This window comes from Gorilla gorilla, chromosome 1, assembly GCF_029281585.2.
Source record: "Gorilla gorilla gorilla isolate KB3781 chromosome 1, NHGRI_mGorGor1-v2.1_pri, whole genome shotgun sequence".
Taxonomy (NCBI): domain Eukaryota; kingdom Metazoa; phylum Chordata; class Mammalia; order Primates; family Hominidae; genus Gorilla; species Gorilla gorilla.
In genome coordinates, this window is record NC_073224.2 from 153536944 (window position 1) to 153557996 (window position 21053).

Here is a 21053-nt window from a genome sequence, read left to right on the forward strand (position 1 = left end):
AATCCGTCTCTGTGTTTCACTAGCCCAGTTTAAAACTGGAGAGAAGCAAATTCCATGCTAGCAAGTATAATAGCAATAGAGGGAGGAAGGATTGACTGCCAGCTAGGAATTGAGCTGCAAGTGTCTTGAAGCTTTCATCTGTGAAAATGTAGGCACTGTGAGACTTAGAAAGTAACAGGCCAGACACTGGATCAGTATAAACTACAAGGAGGTGGCCTGGGTAGAGAGATTTGCTGGTTGTTTTTCTCCCCAGCACTGGTCTCAGTCTCTCACTTAGGGCTTCATGCTATCTCTTTCTTCCTGTCCCAATTCCCCACATTTCCCTCTCCACCACCCCAAAACATAATCTAATTTTTATTCTTATTTGGTCCTGGTTATAAAACTTAGATCTAGTCTACATTATTATATATATTCTTCAATAAAGTTTTAAACTCTTTAATTAAAAAGGCAAATGATTTTATTGTTCGATAATCTTTTTAAAAAATAAGAGGAAGGAGTAAAATTAAAGATGAAAGATGATTTTTATTTCCTTATGACCTCTATATCCCCCTTCCCCTGCCCTTGGTAAGTAACTCTTGATGGAGAAAGGATTAAAGACTCTTATTTAACCAAAAAACAGAGCCAGCTAATCATTTCCAAAGGTTAGTATCTCCCTGCTGACCTCTTCTTTGGTTTAATTGAATAAAACTATATGTTCATATATGTATTAAAACAAACTCAGAATAATATCTTTTCTTCCTTAGTTAAGGCATTATAAGGGCTATAACTATCATCCAATAATAACCAAGGCAGTAACTTAGAAAGCTGCTTTGATGGGAGTAGAAACTTACAAACAAATAAATTCAATAGACCTTTGTCATAAAACCGGTATGCAGAGACAAGGGTAATACCCATATTGTTAAAGGTTACCTCTTACAGTGAAAAAAGATCTCTGAGCATTAGCAGTGAGATTTCATCTGTAATATATATAACAAAATAGCAAGAGGTAAAGAGCTTTGCATTAGGGGCTTCATATATAAAATATAGCATGATCTTCAGTTGTAAACAAGCAACCTGTTCTGCACAGATAAGGAGAAAAGAAAAATTAATCAAAGTAACTAAATGATTGCTTCACATAGACAGTTATAATGCAGACCTACCCTCCTTTTCTCTGCTTGGGGCTATTTTTCCACCTCAATAAAACAAACTTTCCTTGACACTGGTCCGACTTTACCCTTCCCTTTGCCTTTAAAGACATTACTTTAAAGAATAATTTTTATTATTTGTTCATAGCCAAAGTGTAAGGGTTTTCTAATCTACCCCCAAAAAGAATTTGTTGATCTACCATGTAAAAATCTTATCTGTATTGTACAAAAACTCAATGCATTTTAATACAGTTTTGATGTTAATTTGACTTTGTTAGTATGTTTTTGTAGTCGAAGGCCATGGGTCTTATATCTAAGAAGGAAGACACTTTGTATATTTATTTATAATAATTTTGTTCCATTCTCTTTCTTGTCTGCTCTCTTTTTCCTGTTTAAAGTATGATGTGTCACAACTATAATAAGGCAAATGATTCCTATCAAACCCATTGCTGTTAAAACTCCTTTCAATATAAGATCATCTCTGGCAGGTACAGGATCAGAATTGGGGGGAATAAACAGAGATGCCTGGGCAATGTTAGATAGAGCAGACTTTAAGGAGTTCCTATCCATTGCTCGTATTGCAACATAAATTCTGTGGCTTTCATGTGTTTCTCCATTTGGCTGATGTTCAGGTCCATTTGTGGAAATTTGGGGTGAGAACGTAAATATCTCCCTGATGCCAGCTTGCTGAGGATTTCGCTTTGATGTATTTACTAAAATAGCATTGTTAAAGTCATCTTGGATATTCTGTAGACTTTTACTCATTCTTATTTCATAGCTTGTGGCTGAAATTAAAAAATATAAATAGGAAAATTAAGTCACTTTGAGTATATTTTCTAGTTTATTAGAAATTACTAATGAGAACAGCAACAAAAAGTCAAAATATTTAGAAATAAACATAACGAGAAATATGAATACAAGCAAAACTTTAAAACACTACACAAGGACTCATATTAAAATCCAAGGATTTTTTTTTTTGAAAAGCAAGATTCAACATAAAATATGTTATTTTTTCCTAAGTTATTTTGTAAATGTTATGTGATGTTTTTGTTTTTGTTTTTGTTTTGTTTTGTTTGAGATGGAGTCTTGCTCTGTTGTCCAGGCTGGAGTGCAGTGGCGCCATCTCGGCTCACTGTAACCTATGACTTCTGGGTTCAAGCGCTTCTCCTACCTCAGCCTCCCAAGTAGCTGGGATTACAGGTATGCACCACCATGCCCGGCTTATTTTTGTATTTTTAGTAGAGACGGGGTTTCCCCATGTTGGCCAGGCTGGTCTCGAACTCCTGACCTCAGGTGATCCACCTGCCTCGGCCTCCCAAAGTGCTGGGATTTCAGGCGTGAGCGACTGCGCCTGGTCTGTTATGTGATTTTATTTAAAATGCCTCATTTCTGCTTTATCTAGTCAAGTTTATTGTAAATTCATATGGAAATTAAGCAATCAAAAATGAGCATATAAAGTCTAAAAAATAGCAATGTGGAAGGACTAACCCTACCAGATATACAAATGCTATAATACCTCAGTAATTAAAATGCTGTGGTACTTACTGATGCATGAATAGACACATCAAAAAATAGGCCAAAACACATTCAGAAATTTAGTATATGATAAAGGTGGAATTCAAATTAATGGGGGAAAAATACAATTTCTGAATAAGTGGTGTTGTGGAAATTGGGTAAAAAATTTGGAAAAAGACGATGGAGGCAGAAGCCTCAAAGTTAACATAAGCCTTAGAAAAGGGAAAGTAGAAAAAGTACTCCGTCAATGTTTACCCAAGCGAGAATAAGAAAGCCCTGAATCAGGGGACTGGTCCCAGGCTTCCTCGCAAACATAATGGCCAGAAGTAGGAAACAAAAATGCACCAAGGTTTGCATGAGTTATGCAAAAAATTCCCCAAAGCCTACTGATAAATATATGAATAAATATTTACTACCCAACTTTCAGAAAATGAATCACTTCCAGTACTGGGAAGCACATGCTCTGTAGTGCAGAGCCCATTTCTACTGAACAGACACCCATAACACATGGTGTTTATGCTTCTAGTCAAGGTTTCTGAGTGATTAGTATCAGTGAGTTAGCCAGGGCCTCCTCATTCCAGGAGTAGGCAACACACTGTCCTTCTGGGACTCCAGGATTTAAAGCCTGATCAGCAACTCAGAGCTTTTCACAACAATCCTCTGTATCTTTTTCAGTTCTACTAGCCCCTGACCTAGTTATTAGAAATGCTGTCTTATGGAAAAATAGGTAATGAAATGAGCAAACCTACCCTGGCCCTGATCAAAGTCTTCTCCAGGTGCTGTCCAAGATAGGGTCAATTCCTCTTCTACTCTTACAGCTTCCAGGTCAATAATTTTGCATGGTGGAAACACATCAGGGTGGGGGCCAGCTGGAACTCCCAGCACTGAAAAGGAGCCTCCTGAGCTGACTCGGCTAAAGCCCCACTTTCGCTCCTCCTCATTTCTGCCTACTGATTTCCTTGGAGCATTCATCTGAATATTACCTGAGACAAATGAGGAAAAAAAAGGCAAAATGACAAATTACAAAGCTTCTGAATAGCTTGTTCTTGACACAGTGAGACTTTCTTAAACCTTTTCTTCTTTACTACATCTCTAGAATAACTGAGTGTATTTGTACAATACTTTGATCACTAATTCATCCATTTATTCACTCAGTAAATCTTTCTTTTATTTTATTTTGAGACAGAGTCTTACTCTGCTGTCCAGGCTGGAGTGCAGTGGTGTAATCTTGGCTCACTGCAACCTCCGCCTCCCAGGTTCAAGCAATTCTCCTGCCTCAGCCTCCTGAGTAGCTGGGATTACAGGTGCCCGTCACCACGTGCAGCTAATTGTTGTGTTTTTAGTAGAGACAGGGTTTCACCATGTTGGCTAGGCTGGTCTCGAACTCCTGACCTCGTGATCCGCCCACCTTGGTCTCCCAAAGTGCTAGGATTACAGGAGTGAGCCACTGTGCCCGGCCTCAGTAAATACTTATGGAGGGCATATGCTGTGCCAATAATTATAGACAAAACAGTATCCCTCATGGAATTTATAGTCATGTTAATCATATTAATAAACATATATTTACAAAGTATGATAAGTGTAAGAAGGAAAGAAGACAGGATGCTATGAAAGAAAATAATGTGGGTCAGTAATTTAGCGTGGTATCAAAGAGGTAACATTGAAAGGCTTCCTAAAGGTTGAGTAGGAACTGTCCAGCTAAAGAAGAGAGGGAAGAACATTCTAGGTAGAGGAAACAGCAAACCCTGAGGTGAAAAAGAGGTTTCAAATTAGAAAAGCTAAATTAAAAGCAAGGAGAGTCGTTTGAGATGAGGCAGGAGAGAAGTTTACACAGGACTTCATGGTCCAAAGTGATTTTAGATTTTAATGTTACATGCTGTAGGGAAGCAGGGAAGTGACAAAATTATATTTGCTTTCTAATAGGACACTCTGGCTGCTTCGTGTAGAATGAATTAAAGCACAGCAAGCAACAAGGTGGCCACTTAGCCATTCAATAGTCCAGATGAGAGAAGATAGCAGCTTGGGATGGGAGATGGTGTGGAGAGGAGGGCAAGAAAGAGGCAGTTCAAGATGTCTTCTGCAGATGTCAGGCAAAAGCTGGTGATGGATATGAATACAGAATGGTGAAGAAAAGAAACATGGTTTAAAATGAAAAAAAAAAAAAAGCTTCCAGGTTTCTAAAATGAGCAAGCTGGGAGGCGAAGCAGGGTAAGGAGAAAAAGAACAAAAATTAAATTACAAAGTTTGTGATTCCTGTAAAACATCTAATTCAAGATGTTAATGAGCCATTTAGATCTGGATTTTAAGCTTAAAAAAGAGATTTTAGCTAAATTTAATAATTTTAAAGTTATGAATTTGGAGGTTATACACAGATAGATGTTATTAAAGGCATATGAATTAATGAGATTAACTAATAATAATTATTACTATAATGATAAGTAGCACTTTTTGAGCACCTTCTATGTGCCAGGCACTTTTCTAAGGCCTTACATGTATCAGATATTTAATTTTCCCAACAAGGCTATGAAGAGGGTACAATTATTACCCTTAATTTTTAGATGATGAAACTGAGACACACAGAAGCTAAGTCACTTGCCCAAAGTCACACGGCTAGTAAATGGAGGAGCTGGGTTTCAAAACCAGGCAATGTGGCTCCAGATGGTAAAGAAGGTTCAGAGTCAGCCAACATTTAGGGGCCTGGTAGAAAAGGAGGAGCTGGAAAAAGAGCCTGATAAAAAATTCCAGAAAATAAGAGGTAATCAGGAGAGTGAGGTATCACAGAAACCAGGAAATGGCAAAGGAGGGATCAATTGGCCGTGTTTGATACTGGTGAGGTCAGGAAGAATGAGGACTGAAAAGTAAACAAAAAGTATAGAATCATGTTATGGAATAGTCCAAATGATTAGTTATAACTTCTAAAATACATGAATAATATTTATAAAGAATCTGCATTTTTGGAAATAAAAATGCTTAGAAGTCTTTTTTGAGATTGTTTTCAAAGACTATAGCATGATATATTTCTGTTGGTCTATTATGCTTTAACCACCGCTTCCTATCAGGAACTATTATAATGGTGTTAAAAAGATAACTATCTTCCATTTATTTTGAACTTTTTTCTTGAAGAAAAGCAAAACATCTTCAGGAATCACTTAGTTGCCTGTAACATCCAAGCTCATATTTATTTAGGAACTCATTTCCTGTGTGGACTGTTTGGGCTGTTGGCCTCCTTCTTTCAACTGCTAATAACTTTTTGCCTCTTTCTCTTGCCTAAACCTCTATAGAGGAAACACAGAAGCAGGAACTGAGAAAACCCAGTAAATCTCTTTATCTATTAGTAATTCTGATGAAACAAGAAAGAGGTCAACATAATGACTAAAATGAAGTTAGGTATAATCTGTGGGCATTACCTATTGCCTTCCTGTTACCCCCCTACCATGAATCACTGAGGATTGAAGAAACAGTCAACAAATTATGTATGGACTTAAGCGTAAAGAGTTTTGAAATTCTCTCTTTCTCTCACTCCCCGCCACCCCAGTACACACATACCCATCAGAGATATGTGCATGAAATGATGTTACTCAAATAACAGTGCTAATGGTTCTTACCGTTTGCTGTGTAACCTGGTACATACATAGCATGACTCCCTGGAATAGAGTGGGCTAGGGTGCTTATGCTGGGAGAGTGATTGACATGCACTTTCAAGCTATATCTACCATTTGCAGCAAAGGAGAAAAAATACCTCGAGTAAATTCCATCATTTTTTATAACATCAGCACCTGTATATATAAAAAACACAGTGTCAACACTTGTTATCATAGTAGATTACTAATATTTAAGTCATTAAAAATGAGATTTACTCCCCTTATTCTTTCTATATAAGATATATTATCATGCTCTTATCTACTTTTTACATTCTCAGGTGATAAAAAATCCAATGGGTCCATAATTTCTCCCTGTAATTTCTTACCTCAGTAAAATGATTTTCTAGAGGTGAATAAGTTGTACCATGCTAATAAAACATTTAATCATCACCTTTAACATTCTTGTACTTATCATTGAAAATAATACTAGTTTTTTCTAGAAATCAAGCACATTCTTCAGGTTGCTTATAGTCATTGACCCTTTTGAGATATGAATAAAAGCTATTTTGTCCCTAGGAAATAAATATATATGCACATATACACATTTTCATACAGTTTCAAGGGTTTATGAATGCCTTGAAGTCACTTGATTAAGGACCTTTAATAAATAAAAACTTTGGTTAGTTTATAAAATAGTGTGAAATTACTTAATTTCCTCATTAGAGGGTATCTGGAACTGTTTTTCTAGATTCTAGGGGACTTGATGACCTGGAGTTTGACAGAATTTGGTAGCATCTACTGTGCCTTGCTTCAGGGGGCATTCTGAAAGGTTAGCCAGTGATGTACTTCCTTCCTTTTGCATTGATCTTCAGAGAGCAGTTCAATTCCAAGCCAAATTCATGACTCAATGGCAGGAAGGCCTAGACCCCAGGGCAGCAGAGGGAAGTCCAGCTTAGCCCAAGTATAGATCACTTTTGCCATTCAAGTACAGGTGGCCATATTGGGCAAGCAGCTTGTCCTCTATCCTAGAGGTCAATTCAGTTTTCATACCACACACACAGCCCTGCATACCAGCAGTGTATCATTGCTAAAGTGTCCCCAGAATCTCCCTCTTCCCCACTGCAAAGGCAGAGCTCCTTAACATAAGAAAAGCAGGAGTATATTTAAATGAAATAAGAAGTGCTAAACATTTTATTATCAAGATAGATTTAGAACTCTTTTTTGTCTGTTGTAAGAAATCAAATCTTGGTATTTAGTGGTTTTATGATTAATAAGGTTTATCTTTGTTGAGAAATTACAAAGGAAAATCTCTCCATATTAAAGTCACCACTGCCACCTCTTTTAATAACTGAGGCAGAAAGAAATGGGGAAAGAACATTGGCTTGGGAGACAGAGGAATTAATTTGAAGGCCTGCATCTGTCACTTAGTAGCTATGAGGCTTCATGTCTCTGAGCCTCAGTTTTCTCATCTATAAAATGGAGATAACTTATCTTGCAGGGTTGTTGTGATGATTATTTGAGAGTATGCATGAAAAAGTACATTTTAAATTGTAAATCATTTCAGAGGTATAAGTTTTATTACAGTTCATTTACTGAGCAAATAAATACTGCTTCCATTATAAAAGTATTAAACAACTATGTACATGCGTGTTAAGTATTGATTGGAGGGGAAACAATTTACATTTTGATGCCTGAGCAGTATTTTTTATTGTTCCTTTTTTTAGGGCATACATTTAGATATCAAACAAATAAAATAGTTCCAGGGAATAATATAAAAGCCTATTGAGCTGAATCAGACGATATTCCCTAGGGGAGTAGGCTCTGTTCTCCAGGCCGGCCCACAGGGTGGGGCAAGAGAGAAACATTCTGCAAAAGTACATTTTTGGACCATAAACAAAAAATGAAAGGTGCAACCATGGATAAGCCATCAGAGCATGAGAAGTTCATTTGGTTCCAATCCAACAGGCAAAACAAGAAGACTTCTCTGGTATCCCCCTGTGGTGGACTTGAACCAAAACCCTTTGAATAAACTTTTGTTTTCCTGCACATCATACATGATTGCCATGGCAAGATACTGATGGGCTACCAAACTTAAGACTCTTGAAAAAAGATTAACTTTGAAACAACAGGGCAAAAGAATATAATTTTGTTAGTAGATCAAACATTTCGGGCTGCCAAGAGGCAGGTCTACTGCCATTCTAAGAATGTAATTTAGGAAAATAACCAAATAGGAAAGATGGAACAACAAAGGAATTTGTTTTTCAAAGGATCCCAAGTGCTGCTGTTTACCTGGCTGGATGCTATACCATCTATAATGTATGATGACGAGGCTCTGAACGCTGTATGTGCAGAATGAGAACTTTTCTCTATTCTGATTCCACTAGGCTTGCAGGCTGGGTCTTCTTGGGACCAAATTACACATGTAAAAGGCATTGGCTGTGCTAGAACTGAGCTGTGCCCTCTCTTCAACCCAGCCTCTTGGGTCTAGTGTCATCTTATAGGTCACAAGTTCAGTTTCCAATTTTTTCTTCAGAACTGGGGTCCAAAGGGAAAAAGTGGGTTCGCTGTCACTGCACCTCCCTTCTGATTTTCATTTGCTATTTTAACAGTCCAATCTGATTACTTCAGTGAATAATAAAGCTAGTGACTCTTAGAGGAATATAAATATGTCATAAGGACATAGAAGCCTGCTCCTGTATGACCTCAGCAAGTGGAAGCCAGGACCAAGGTGTCCAGCGGCTGCCTCCCACCCTTTGCTCAAACATAGACACTATGAGGAGTCTCACGAGGACTCTCTTTTTCCATGTTAACCTGTAGCTATTCAGTATATCAGTGAATCTATAAGAATTTGAGAATATTGTAAGATTAAAAAAAAATTGAACTGAAGGAATCTTACAGATAAGCTTAATATTGATACTACCGCATCATATCACAACAGCTGTTGAGAAGATGATAAAATGTCATGACATTCCTTGTTACCTGCTCCATCATCAAGGAGTCTCAGCGTAACAGGATCTCCAGTCTCTGGCTCAACTGTGGCAGTGACAGTGGCATTAAGAATGGGATAAAATCCCTGTTTCACATTGGCATAAATCATCACAGGATGGGGAAAATGGAGGCTGTCTCTTTCCACAAAGGCTTCCACAGTGGCTGGGGGCACAGCTGAGTTGGAGGCGCGAGAGGTCACTGTCACTTTCAGGGCTTGCAGAGAATGATGGGTATTGTTCAGGGTGTAAGTCCAGTGCCCAGGCTGTAAAACAAGTCTTATTGTTTTGGAAAGTGTGAAAAAAAATCAACCCTAATTTTAAAGCATACATCAAAGCTTCTGGAGAATTTTGCTCTTGTTTTGTTGATGTTGCACTTTTTAAAATACTACAAAAAGATGCCAGGAAAAGTAGCATTGGTTAAGGGATGAATAAATTTGTATTTACATGGCTTTCATAGCATAAGTCACCTTTATTTCTAGGTAATTCTTTAGGGAATTACACCTCGAATTTATTTGGAGTGAGGGAGGATACATCTTGATTCCCATTTTTAGAACATAACAATAATAGTGTCCAACTTCAAAGTACTTTACAGATATTAATCTGAGCCCCTTCCCCAAAAAGGAGTTTAAATGTTTTTCATTTCTTTTCGTAACTGAGAAAATTACATCAAATTAATTGGACCATTATAATTTATGTGGACACCGTGGACTAAAAAGGCAACAATATCCTTCTTTCACTCCTCTTCCCAAAAAACTCCACACTCAGAAATCTCAATCAACAAAAAACACATACACTACTAGGGACCAAGAAAAGGACCTACTATTTTTAATAGGTCAGGATTATACAATATCTAATTTGGGTAATTTATAGAAATACTGCTAAACACTACTCTTGCCTATCTGCCTGGAAAAACCTAAAAAAGAAAATCTGAAAGAAAACGACTAAAATTACAATATAGCAGAAATTCATCCTTTTGATTAAGCTATACATATATTGCTTTTTCCTGACTTCTGCTGCTGCTCCTTATCAAACCCCCAGAAGTAACAAGTGAAACACAACAAAGCAGAAGGAAGAACAGAAAAGCAAGGGGTTGAAGCGTAACTCAGGGTGGAGAGTTCAGATGTACCACACCCTAGCCATCTTTCTTCATTGGGATTCATGAGCTTCACTATTTTCCATTAAGTTATGATTCAAGCACCATGTTTTTTTGTTTTTGTTTTTTGAATCATAACATTAGTGACAGATGCATGGCAGGAACTTCCACATCAAAAAGTTCTCTGAGTGTAATAAATGTTTTGATACAGGGCATCTAATCCAAACCAAGAGGTCAGGCAAGGGGAGCAAGAAGTAGGTAAAGTGTCCCTGGCCCTTATACACAGGTGTGAAAAGAACATGATGAATTTGGAGAGAAGTTCAATAGGAGCAGAGCATCGAAGAAGTTAAGAGAGAAGCTTGAGTAGAAGCCAAAACATGAAGGGTCTGGTATGTAAGATTTACCACTTGGGCCTGGTGACAGAGCGAGACTCCATCAAAAAAAAAAAAAAAAAAAAAAAGTTCCCACAGCTCGCCACTACAGAAGCAGAGAAGAAACTATGCAGAAAACAGAGTTGGTGGCAGTCAGGAGGAATGCAGCTGGTCTGTTGGACCCCTACTGGATTGGGGGAGTGCAGAAGACACTGGTGAAGTCCTTTATACTGAAGACCTGCGGTTGGGAGCAGGGGGAGTCCATGGGTCTGCTGATTTTTTTTCCCTATTTAGTACTAATGTGTGTGTGATCTTTGTTATACAAAATACCTTTTGGGTTTTCTGCATATTTTAAAATTTTTGTACAGTTTTGAATTCTATAGATTGTCTTGGAAGGATACTGTGTGATGGGCCAGGCACACAGTAATTGGAGACTTTTAATGTATGTAATATTTCATAGATTACATGCTATTAATCGTCTGTGAGGGTAGTATTTTTTTGTTTTATTGTAAGTTTCCCTCATTTTTTTATAAATTAAAAGATGGTTCGTATTAGGAATTTCAAATGAATGCAGAAAATCTTACATACTCTGTACTATTAATATTATAACAAAGACGATCCAAGTCCAAAATCTGACCAATAAAGCCACCATTTTATCAAGATAGAGGATTCTAACGGGAGAGGGGATTCTTCCCTCCTGAAGTTTGTGTGTCCAATCCCCTTAAAAAAAATGAATAGTTGTCTTTTCTTGTCATATTAATACTCGAAAGTCCATGGTGATATTAATGAAAGTACACTTTATTGTTGCCTTTGACCTTATGGCCAAGGCAATAAATCAGAAACAAAAATAGTGCCAATGTGTCAAAATCTACATCTGAGAGATTCAGCCTCCCATCTGGAATAAATGCAAATCTTCTAAGCTAAAAAAAAAAAGGGGTTACCACTTGGATTTTATTCTGAAACCACCAAGGAGGTTTTGAACAAAAGACAGACTGATTTGTGCTTCAGAAGGATCGCTTTTATAGAGGTAAAGAATGGACTGGAGGGATGGCAGTTCAGAGTCAAGGAGGCTAGTTAAGGGGCTGTCAAGAGGGTGGTGGGAGCGGTGGCTCACGCCTGCAATCCCAGCACTTTAGGAGGCAGAGGCAGGCAGGCAGATCAGTTGAGGTCAGGAGTTTGAGAACAGCCTGGCCAACATGGTAAAACCTCATCTCTACCAAAAAATACAAAAATTAGTCAGGCATGGTGGCAAGTGCCTGTAGTCCCAGCTACTTGGGAGGCTGAGGCAGGAGAATCGCTTGAACCTGGGAGGTGAAGGTTGCAGTGAGCTGAGATCATGCCACTGCACTCCCGCCTGGGTGACAGAGCGAGACTCCGTCTCAACAACAACAACAACAACAAAAGTGGGGGGGTGGGGCAGCATGTGGGGAGGCACTGAATTCAGGCAGTGCAGGAGTGAATCTGATCAACTTACAATTCTCCTTAGAACCATTAGTGGTTCCCTTTCACTTTCAGGATTCAAGCCCCTGTTCACTTTACTGTTGTGCAAAGCCCTTGCTAATACAGCTCCTGTTTACCTGTCTAGCCTCACTACTCCCCTCTCCTTCCTTTGCCTACATCCCTAACTTATAGATTACCCTACTCTATTGAACTACTCTAGTTCTATGAACAGCCATGTTCTTTTTATCTGAGTCTTTCTATGTGCTGTTTCCTCTGCCCACAATATCGTACCCACCTCTGGCCTGTTATTCCTTATATTTCCACTTTGATGTCTTTGCTTCCAGGAAGCATTCTTCCTTCCACCCTCTTGTATGTTCTGATAGTACCCTGTTCATACTCTTACCATGGCATTTTATTGTAAAGTACCTGGAACAAGACCCAGCACACCCAGTAGATGCTAAAAACCACATGCATTGCATGTATTCATATTATAAATTCTAAGTAGAGATTTTTTTCTAAGCATATAGAAAAGTGTGTTTATATGGATTATGTAAAGAAATATGTAGGCTAGAAAAACATTAATTGTAATACTAGTGGAAATACTAATTTTCAGTGTTGAAGTATTTGGTGTCTAATATATAAAACTGGGAATATACCTTAGTTATTCCTCTTAAATTTTTAATATTCACAAAATGGCCCCATAAATTTAAAGTAAACTTTTGATATATTAAAACAAAATTTTCTTTACACAATGCATTTAATCATGTGATTCAACTGAAAATCATAAACTTGGTTGAATGTTGTCCTCAGGAACAAACTCACAACACCTACCTTAGCTGTTCCTGGAATCCAAAGACTAGCTGTCCGAAAAGTTAGACTGGTGATAAAATTATTTGTGTAGTATTTTCGTCCATCAGGATCAAATAATATAATCTCAGGAGGACCACTGGCCTGCCACGTAACTAGAAACATAGTGTCGTTGCCCACAGTATTATCCACAGTCACTGTGTTTTTCAATTGATGGTGAGGTTTAACATTTTCACCTGTACTTTCAAGCTGTTAAAGAGAAGATATATATGAGAGTTTCTGGTGTATGCATAATCATTCCATCTTTTTCTATTTTAACAAACAACAATTAATTGGCAAAATAAAAATAATTTAATTCTGACAGGTACTGTAGTTATACATCATTTTTCATAAAAAATACTTTGCAAAGCAAAATATTGCATGTTATTTAAGTACAGTAGGTATAAAACACTTTGTTGTAGTTAATGCAAGTGTCATTTCATTATTCTTTATTAAGAGATGTTAGCTGTCCTCATATTATCTCTTATCCAAACCAACATTGGCCTCAGATCAGCAATTACAATGACAAGCTTTTAAAAATTTTCATTTGTGAATATGCTTAAATTTTATTAATTTGTATATAATCTGTCCAGATCCTTTTATATATTTCGATAAGAAATAAACACTTGGGTTTTGGCATGGTTTTGCTACGTTAAAAAATTATTTAGGCCAGGCACAATGGCTCATGCCTGTAATCCCAGCACTTTGGGAGGCCGAGGCGAGTGGATTGCCTGAGGTCAGGAGTTTGAGACTAGTCTGGCCAACATGGTGAAACCCTTTCTGTACTAAAAATACCAAAAAATTAGTCGGGTGTGTTGGCATGTGCCTGTAATCCCAGGTGCTCGGGAGACTGAGGCAGGGAAATTGCTTGAACCAAGGAGGTGGAGGCTGTAGTGAGCTGAGATCACGCCACTGCACTCCAGCCTGGGAGAAGAGCAAGACTCCATCTCAAAAAAAAAAAAAAAAATTATTTAGCCATTCACAATAAGCCACGTGTGTGCACACACATGTGTAACACGTACAGAGTACAAACGTCTGCCTGGCCCCATGCTAAAGGCTTCACAATCTCACTTGATCCTTATAAAAATCCTCTGTGATAAATACTATTGTTATCCACATTTTAGAGATGGGAAGAGTAGGCTTAGAGAAGTAATTTGCTGATGTCACATACCAAGGGAGTGGAACCGTGATAAAACCCAGTGGGCCTGACACCAGAGCCCCTGCATTTAATCACTGCGTATTTCCAATGGATATAAGTCTCTAAATAACTTTGAAAATTTACATTTATTAAATAAGCACATTAGTAATGCTTCGTTAAATTGCTCAAACCTGCATAGCATGTAAAATTATATTGGTGGATAACAGCAAAGACATTGTGAATTGTTTGTTCAAATGAATTTAAGAAATATTTATGGATTGCTGATGGCTGGGCCACATGCTATGCTGGGCCCTGGGCTGTTGAAGAAGATTTACATGTAGTTCCCACCTCACTCCAATGGAGCTAATGACTCCAACAGCTTGTGGGGAGGGGGACAAGTTTGGGAACGTTAAGGCTTATTTGATCCCATATGAGTAATATTTTGTTAAATTTGTTTTTTACTTCTTTAAACATTTGTTTTTATTCCATATTGTTGCAGAGGAAGTCACAGGGCATAAAGATTGAGCATTATCAGAAGAGCCAATTGTAGCCTAATCTGTACTAGATATTGTCATATATAATTCACATTTTTACTTCTTATTGTGGAATTGTGTTTATTGCCTTCACTGTGTAAATATAATCTTCATGTTAAACAAATTGACAGGCTGCATTGGTCACATCAAGCCATTAACTTGGCAGGCACACTTGCCATCTGTGAGGAAACTATAGATGAAATTTTGTTCAACACATTATTCAGTTATGTCCAAAATATCTTTAAAGTACTTTGGAAAGAAAAAAAATGGCCCTATGAAAAGGACTTAACTAGAGGAAGCTTTGGTGAGCAAAATCATGTAAGTTGTGGTAGTCAAAGAGATATTTAGATATTTGTGGTAGAATTTAATGAAATAGTTGATACCCCTTATACAAGGAAGAGCTTCAAAGATGTTGAAGAAGCAAAAATAAGATGAATTCTGATTGACAGAAAGTTACTATAACATTAAAAGTAAATTCACAGTTCCTTATTTTTCTTCTGCACCTTGCCTCTGCCACACCCCCATCTGCATTTGAGCCACAAGAAAGGAACAAGCTCCACTCGCAGACTTTGAAAAGCTGAGGTGGCAATTGTGGTAAATGGCTCCTAGGGCTGAAAGCCTGGCTCTGGTGATGCCAAGCAGCCTTTTAAAAGCCTTCCATACACAGCTGTTACATATTCCAGTAAGGTTAATGAAGCAGGTAGCACAATTCATTGATTTCCCTTGTTTCCTTCTCCCTTCCCACTCCCCACCTGGAAATATAACATTGAGAAAATTCTGACCTGAATACGTTGCTGGAAAATGTCTCCAGTTCCAGAGGAAATTCTACTGAAAGCATCAATCATGCTATTAGAGTTTGATATATCTGGAACAAAGAACTTTAAACCTCCTGAAATACATGATAGGAATGTTCACTATTAAAATGGGTAAAATAAAACAAAAATAAAATGTTAAGCCTTTTTCAACAAGCTTTCTTTGCATTAGAGTGTTCGTTTTGGGGAAATGGGAGCTGTGCTTGACTTGCTTTGCCTGACATCCTATACAACCACATGGTAAGTGGCCCTAGGCGAGTGGTTTCAGCTATTCTATTCATGACTGTATTGCCAGGGCCTAGAACTTACATACAGTACATAAGAACTCAATAAATATTTATTGAATAGTCTTCAGATTAAGGTAATTTTAAGATAATTTAGGTTAATTGCTATTTACATCCCTATATGTTTACATTTATATTCTGAAAACATTGCTTTTAAAGATAATTCAATAAAACCTTTCATTTGTCAAATCAGCATGCCCATTTTTTATTGAATAAAGAATATAAGATAAAATTATTCTGTGCCTTATTTAGTATAAAAAGATATGTATCTTAAAACACTGTGTGTGTCACTATTATAGAAGTTAGTGCATTTAATCTTTTTTCTTTTTTGAGATGGGGTCTCGCTCTGTCACCCAGGCTGGAGTGCAGTAGCGTGATCTCAGGTGACTGCAACCTCTGCCTCCTGAGTTCTAGTGATTCTCCTGCCTCAGCCTCCCGAGTAGCTGGGAGTATAGGGACCCGCCACCATGCTCGGCTAATTTTTGTATTTTTAGTAGAAGTGGGGTTTTACCATGTTGGCCAGGCTGGTCTCAAACTCCTGACGTGAAGTGATCTGCCCACCTCAGCCTCCCAAAGTGCTGGGATTACAGGTGTGAGCCACCGTGCCTGCCCATAAAGCATTTAATCTTAAACATATGTTTTAGCTCCATGATTATGCATGCTCAGACTGGCTTAACACAGAATTATAAAATATTATATTTTGCGCCTGTAATCCCAGCACTTTGGGAGGCCGAGGCAGGTGGATCACGAGGTCAGGAGATCGAGACCATCCTGGCTAACACGGTGAAACCCCGTCTCTACTAAAAATACTAAAAATTAGCCGGGCGTGGTGGCGGGCGCCTGTAGTCCCAGCTACTCGGGAGGCTGAGGCAGGAGAATGGCGTGAATCCGGGAGGCGGAGCTTGCAGTGAGCTGAGATTGCGCCACTGCACTCCAGCCTGGGCGACAGAGCGAGACTCCGTCTCAAAAAAAAAAAAAAAAAAAAATATTATATTTTGGATGTATATAGTTGGAACCTTTAGGGAAAATGTAAAAAAAAAATCAGCAAAATTTTGACAGATTCTAGCAATATGTGTGTGCGTTTTTTAAAAACAGTTTCTGTATTTTCAATTAAGCCATATAATGAGTTTCATAGTTGTGTCTTGGATAGGCAAGTTAAAGGGAAATGCTCCAAAAGATAAGATTTTAAAAGTTTATTACCTGTGAGACGTGATAATTCCTCCAGATTTGGGGCTGCAGATGAACCCAGGGCAATGGAGTGAATTGTTGAACCACTGCTGAGCACAGTGGGTAAGCAATTGCCAAGAAGCTTATCATCTCCGCTGGTCACTAATATCATCACAGAGCCATAAGCTTTTCCATTCAGTTTTTCAACCACCTGAACATAGAGAATTAGTCACTTGGAAGGAAGTGTAGTTCAAATTGTTTTATTGAGCAAAAGAATTCACTCTCATCCAAATTCCCACTGTAGCTCCTACACCCCACGCCCATCTCCATTCAAGTTTTACCTCACCCCATCACAGCACTTTTCACCCTACATTCCACTGCCAGTTTGCTTGTGAGCAGGGACTTTTCCTGCTTGAATCATCAAGGTGTCCCCATAGTTTAGGACTGTATCCATCATAGAAGATGTGGAATACATTATCGTGTGAGAGGCTTGCCTCTGAGATCCAGCAAGTGACCACCTAGAGCAGTGGTTCTCAGTCTTGGCTACACATTAGAATCAAATGTGGAGACTTAAACAATTTTAATGGTCAGGTCACATCCCAGATCAATTAAATCAGAATCTCTGGGGGTTAGACTCACACATTAGTATTTTTTTTTAATCCCCAGGTGATTTCAATAGATAGCCAAGGTTTAGACCACGGGCAGCAACAACCATAGCTGATGTGTCTTGTTTGCTATCAGATAAGCATCCCAGATGCTGAATGCAAACTTGTGTTGATTTAAATAAACTCTGTCATTCCTGAAACACAATTCTGGCCTTAATTGTGATGTGTTGCCTTAATTGGTTCTGATATGCGTGAAGTCTAGAATGACTATGGACAGAAGCTAGACATGCTGATTTTGACAAGAAAATTGAAAGGTAAAAATGGCCCAGAATGGCTAGGAACAGTTTAGAAAATGCCCAGATGTTGTTTAGGTCCTCTAGTCTTGTCCATTGTATTCATTTATTTTCTCATTCTGTCAACAAGCATTTATTAAGCAACTATTGTATGCTATGTACTTTGCTAGGCACAAGGAGTACAATGGTGAATAAGGCATGGTTCCTGACTTTAAAGATAATCCATCATTACTTTCATAGTTGAGGCTGTTATGACCAACCTGTAACAAACTGCCCGTCATCAGAGGAAACCTCGTATACTAAAAGAGGGAAAGGAAAATGATGGTGATCCAAGGCTTAGGATGCTCTACTGTACCTCAAATCCTTTCTTAAGCCCTGAACAAATGCTGACGTCTGTTTTAGCTGATACAGTGGTGGGCAGATATGAAACCAGCAACTTTCGATCATCATTGCTGTTAATTTGGTGTAGCTGGGCTCTGATCTCTCCTTTGCTGTCGAAACTGGCAATGCCCACGAAGGTATGAATTTCAACAATCTGCATCAAATAAAATTCTGCAGCTTGTTGTAGTTGAAGGAGTCTGTCAGCCTATGTCCCCAAAAAGGAAAAAAGAAAATGGCAACATTTGGTTAGTAGACAAAAGTATGATGAAGTAACTCAATTAGCAAACATCTCTGCTAATTCTTTAGAGATGTTGGATCATAATTTTTTGAGCTTTAAAGAGTAACATAATATTAGAATATTGTTTGATTAATTGCAGGCTCAAAAATGCATGCTTTCAGGGAAGAGGGAGTAGCTTGGGGCTCTGCCTCCAACAAGATGTTCATAATTTACCACTCTCTGTTTCTCATCATCCCCACTATTTCACTCCAACCTAGAATTCAAAGATTCATGAACCGAGCTGAGACAAGATTTGTAACTGCTGTTTTAAAAATGCAGTCCAGGTAAAAGAAAACATTGCAAAGAGACCTTTGCTAGAGAGGAGTGGCAGTCAGAGGACCCATGATCTGCCCCGGCACTACCCTATGCTATTGTGGTCACCTTAGGCTGGGTACTTCATCTGTAGAGTGAGGATGATAGCTTTCTTGTTTCTGAAATTAGAATTGCCGTGAGGATCAAGTGAGATACATATATGGCAGTACAGTTATACCATGAAGGGCTAACCAGGTGTAAAGTAATATTAGTGACCAGTTTTGGGCAAGTGATGCTATTGATTAATTCACTAGGGTAACTTGTTTTGAAAGCTCTGGGAAAAGAGAGGAGCAGCAAGCTGAGCTTCAATGACCACCCACTCAGGGATGACACTGATCTCTATCTCCAACTCAAGCATCTTCCTGGGTGGATCTAGACCTGCATTTCACACTTCTTAGGACACAGGTTTCTGGCTTAACTAGTTGGGAGTGATGATTTGACGACCATGAAGATGGCAACTCTACACTCTGAATTCAAATACTGTTTCTCTTACAATATTGGGAAGTAAGTTGTAAAGGGGGTAACACAAGGACTTAGAACTCTGCCTTTAACTTTTGCTAATTATGTGATCATAGTAAAATTACTTTTTTTTTTAGCTTCAGTTGTCTCATCTGCAAAATGGATACTGAGTAAGCACTCACAATAGAATAGCTATTGCCATCTTCATGGTCATCAGATCATCACTCCCAATCTTGATCTCTACTCCCAGCTAGCTAAGCCAGCAACCCAGGACTCTCTTACCATTTCTGTTACCAGCCTCCATATTCTTGAACAGGTCCCATCAACTCAATATCTTAAATTTCTCTCAAATCCATACCTATGTCTCTATCCCATTCGCCACCTCTCAGATCTACCCAGTGTTAGTTATAGTCATACAAATGAATGCCCTTCCCTTGAACAAATCCTTCTTTTTTGCCTCTTGGCCACTGCACACACTTTTCTCTTCCCACAAATGTCCTCCTTTCTTCTCTTTCCTTACATCACCCAACCTAGCAAGCGCCTAGTTGAATCCTTCAAGATTGAACTCCAAATTGATTCTCTCAGTGAAACCTTCCTTGACCACTTTCTTCTACAGCGCCAGGTGCTGCCTCTTCAGTGCTCACATAGTAACTCACATCTCTGTGGAGCCTGGTCACATTGTATTGTATCTATTCACATGTGTGTGTCCTGTGTCCCTCATTAGCTATAAGCATTTCAAAGCAGAGATGCTGTTCTTCTCATCTCCATATCCCTCAGGCCAGTGCAGTGTAGGCATCTGATAATGAATGGCAATAATGGTTCAATGACGTTGTTGGCAGGAAAAGGGAGGAAAGTTTGGTTTGCCATGAGTTTGTTACTTTGGGCTTATTTCTCTTCTACATATTTCAGATGATACTCTCAAGTACCATCATCTTTCCTCTTCATTCCATCATTCTTGCTCAATACAGGCAGATAGCCAATATAAATTACTCTGAGACCATGTTTAAGAAAAGCATGCCACTGGGAATGTTGGCTCATGCCTGTAATCCCAGCACTTTGGGAGGCCAAGGTGGGCGGATCACCTGAGGTCGGGAGTTCGAGACCAGCCTGACCAACCATGGAGAAACACCATCTCTACTAAAAATACAAAATTAGCTGGGCGTGGTGGCACATGCCTGTAATCCCAGCTACTAGGGAAGCTGAGGCAGGAGAATCACTTGAACCTGGGAGTTGGAGGTTGTGGTGAGCTGAGATCGTGCCATTGTACTCCAGCCTGGGCAATGAGAGCAAAACTCCATCTCAAAAAAAATACCAAACAAACAAACAAAAAAAATGCCCTAGTCAACTGCAGGTATGCAACATAACAAAATTATTCAAATGCTGGCTATATTAGTGGAGTTTTTAGTTTTTCAGATATCAGCCAAAAAGGCAAGTATTCCAGGACTATTGATCCACAGAGCACAAGGGGATAAATTCTCTCCTTGTACAAGTACTATTAAAATAAACAGCTACCACTTATTTATTTTGAACTAAAAATTTCATATTATCTCATTTACTCCCCTCTCAATAACCCTATGAAGTAGACAGTGGTATACTGGTAAATGTTTAATAACAGTTTTCTGATGAAGAATAAAAGAAAGGAAGGGAAAAGGGAGGTAGGGAGGGAGGAAGGCAGGCAGGCAGGCAGGCCTGATTCGTAGCAACTGCCAGTTTCTGCGGGGTAAATACTCTTCCATGTGTGAAACCATGGTTGATTTCCTGCTGTCAATGTGATGTCACTGAGTGCACAGTTGGGATGAAATTGTAGTAGCACATCCATACAGATGCAATAGACC

General features: G+C 38.6%; 1 protein-coding gene across 1 annotated transcript in view; it reads right to left on the reverse strand.

The window, feature by feature from the left end:
- Positions 1–439: 439 nt before the first annotated feature.
- The window catches only part of CLCA2 (chloride channel accessory 2), a 35186-nt gene continuing 14572 nt past the window's right edge, over positions 440–21053 (reverse strand). The window contains exons 7-14 of the mRNA XM_004026077.4: positions 18145–18375; positions 16925–17102; positions 15411–15517; positions 12943–13167; positions 9200–9470; positions 6245–6415; positions 3389–3622; positions 440–1909 (exon numbers count right to left, since the gene is read on the reverse strand). Coding sequence (XP_004026126.4) covers positions 1467–1909; positions 3389–3622; positions 6245–6415; positions 9200–9470; positions 12943–13167; positions 15411–15517; positions 16925–17102; positions 18145–18375 — 1860 coding nt within the window. The 3' untranslated portion in view covers positions 440–1466. The remainder of the gene's footprint in view (positions 1910–3388; positions 3623–6244; positions 6416–9199; positions 9471–12942; positions 13168–15410; positions 15518–16924; positions 17103–18144; positions 18376–21053) is intronic.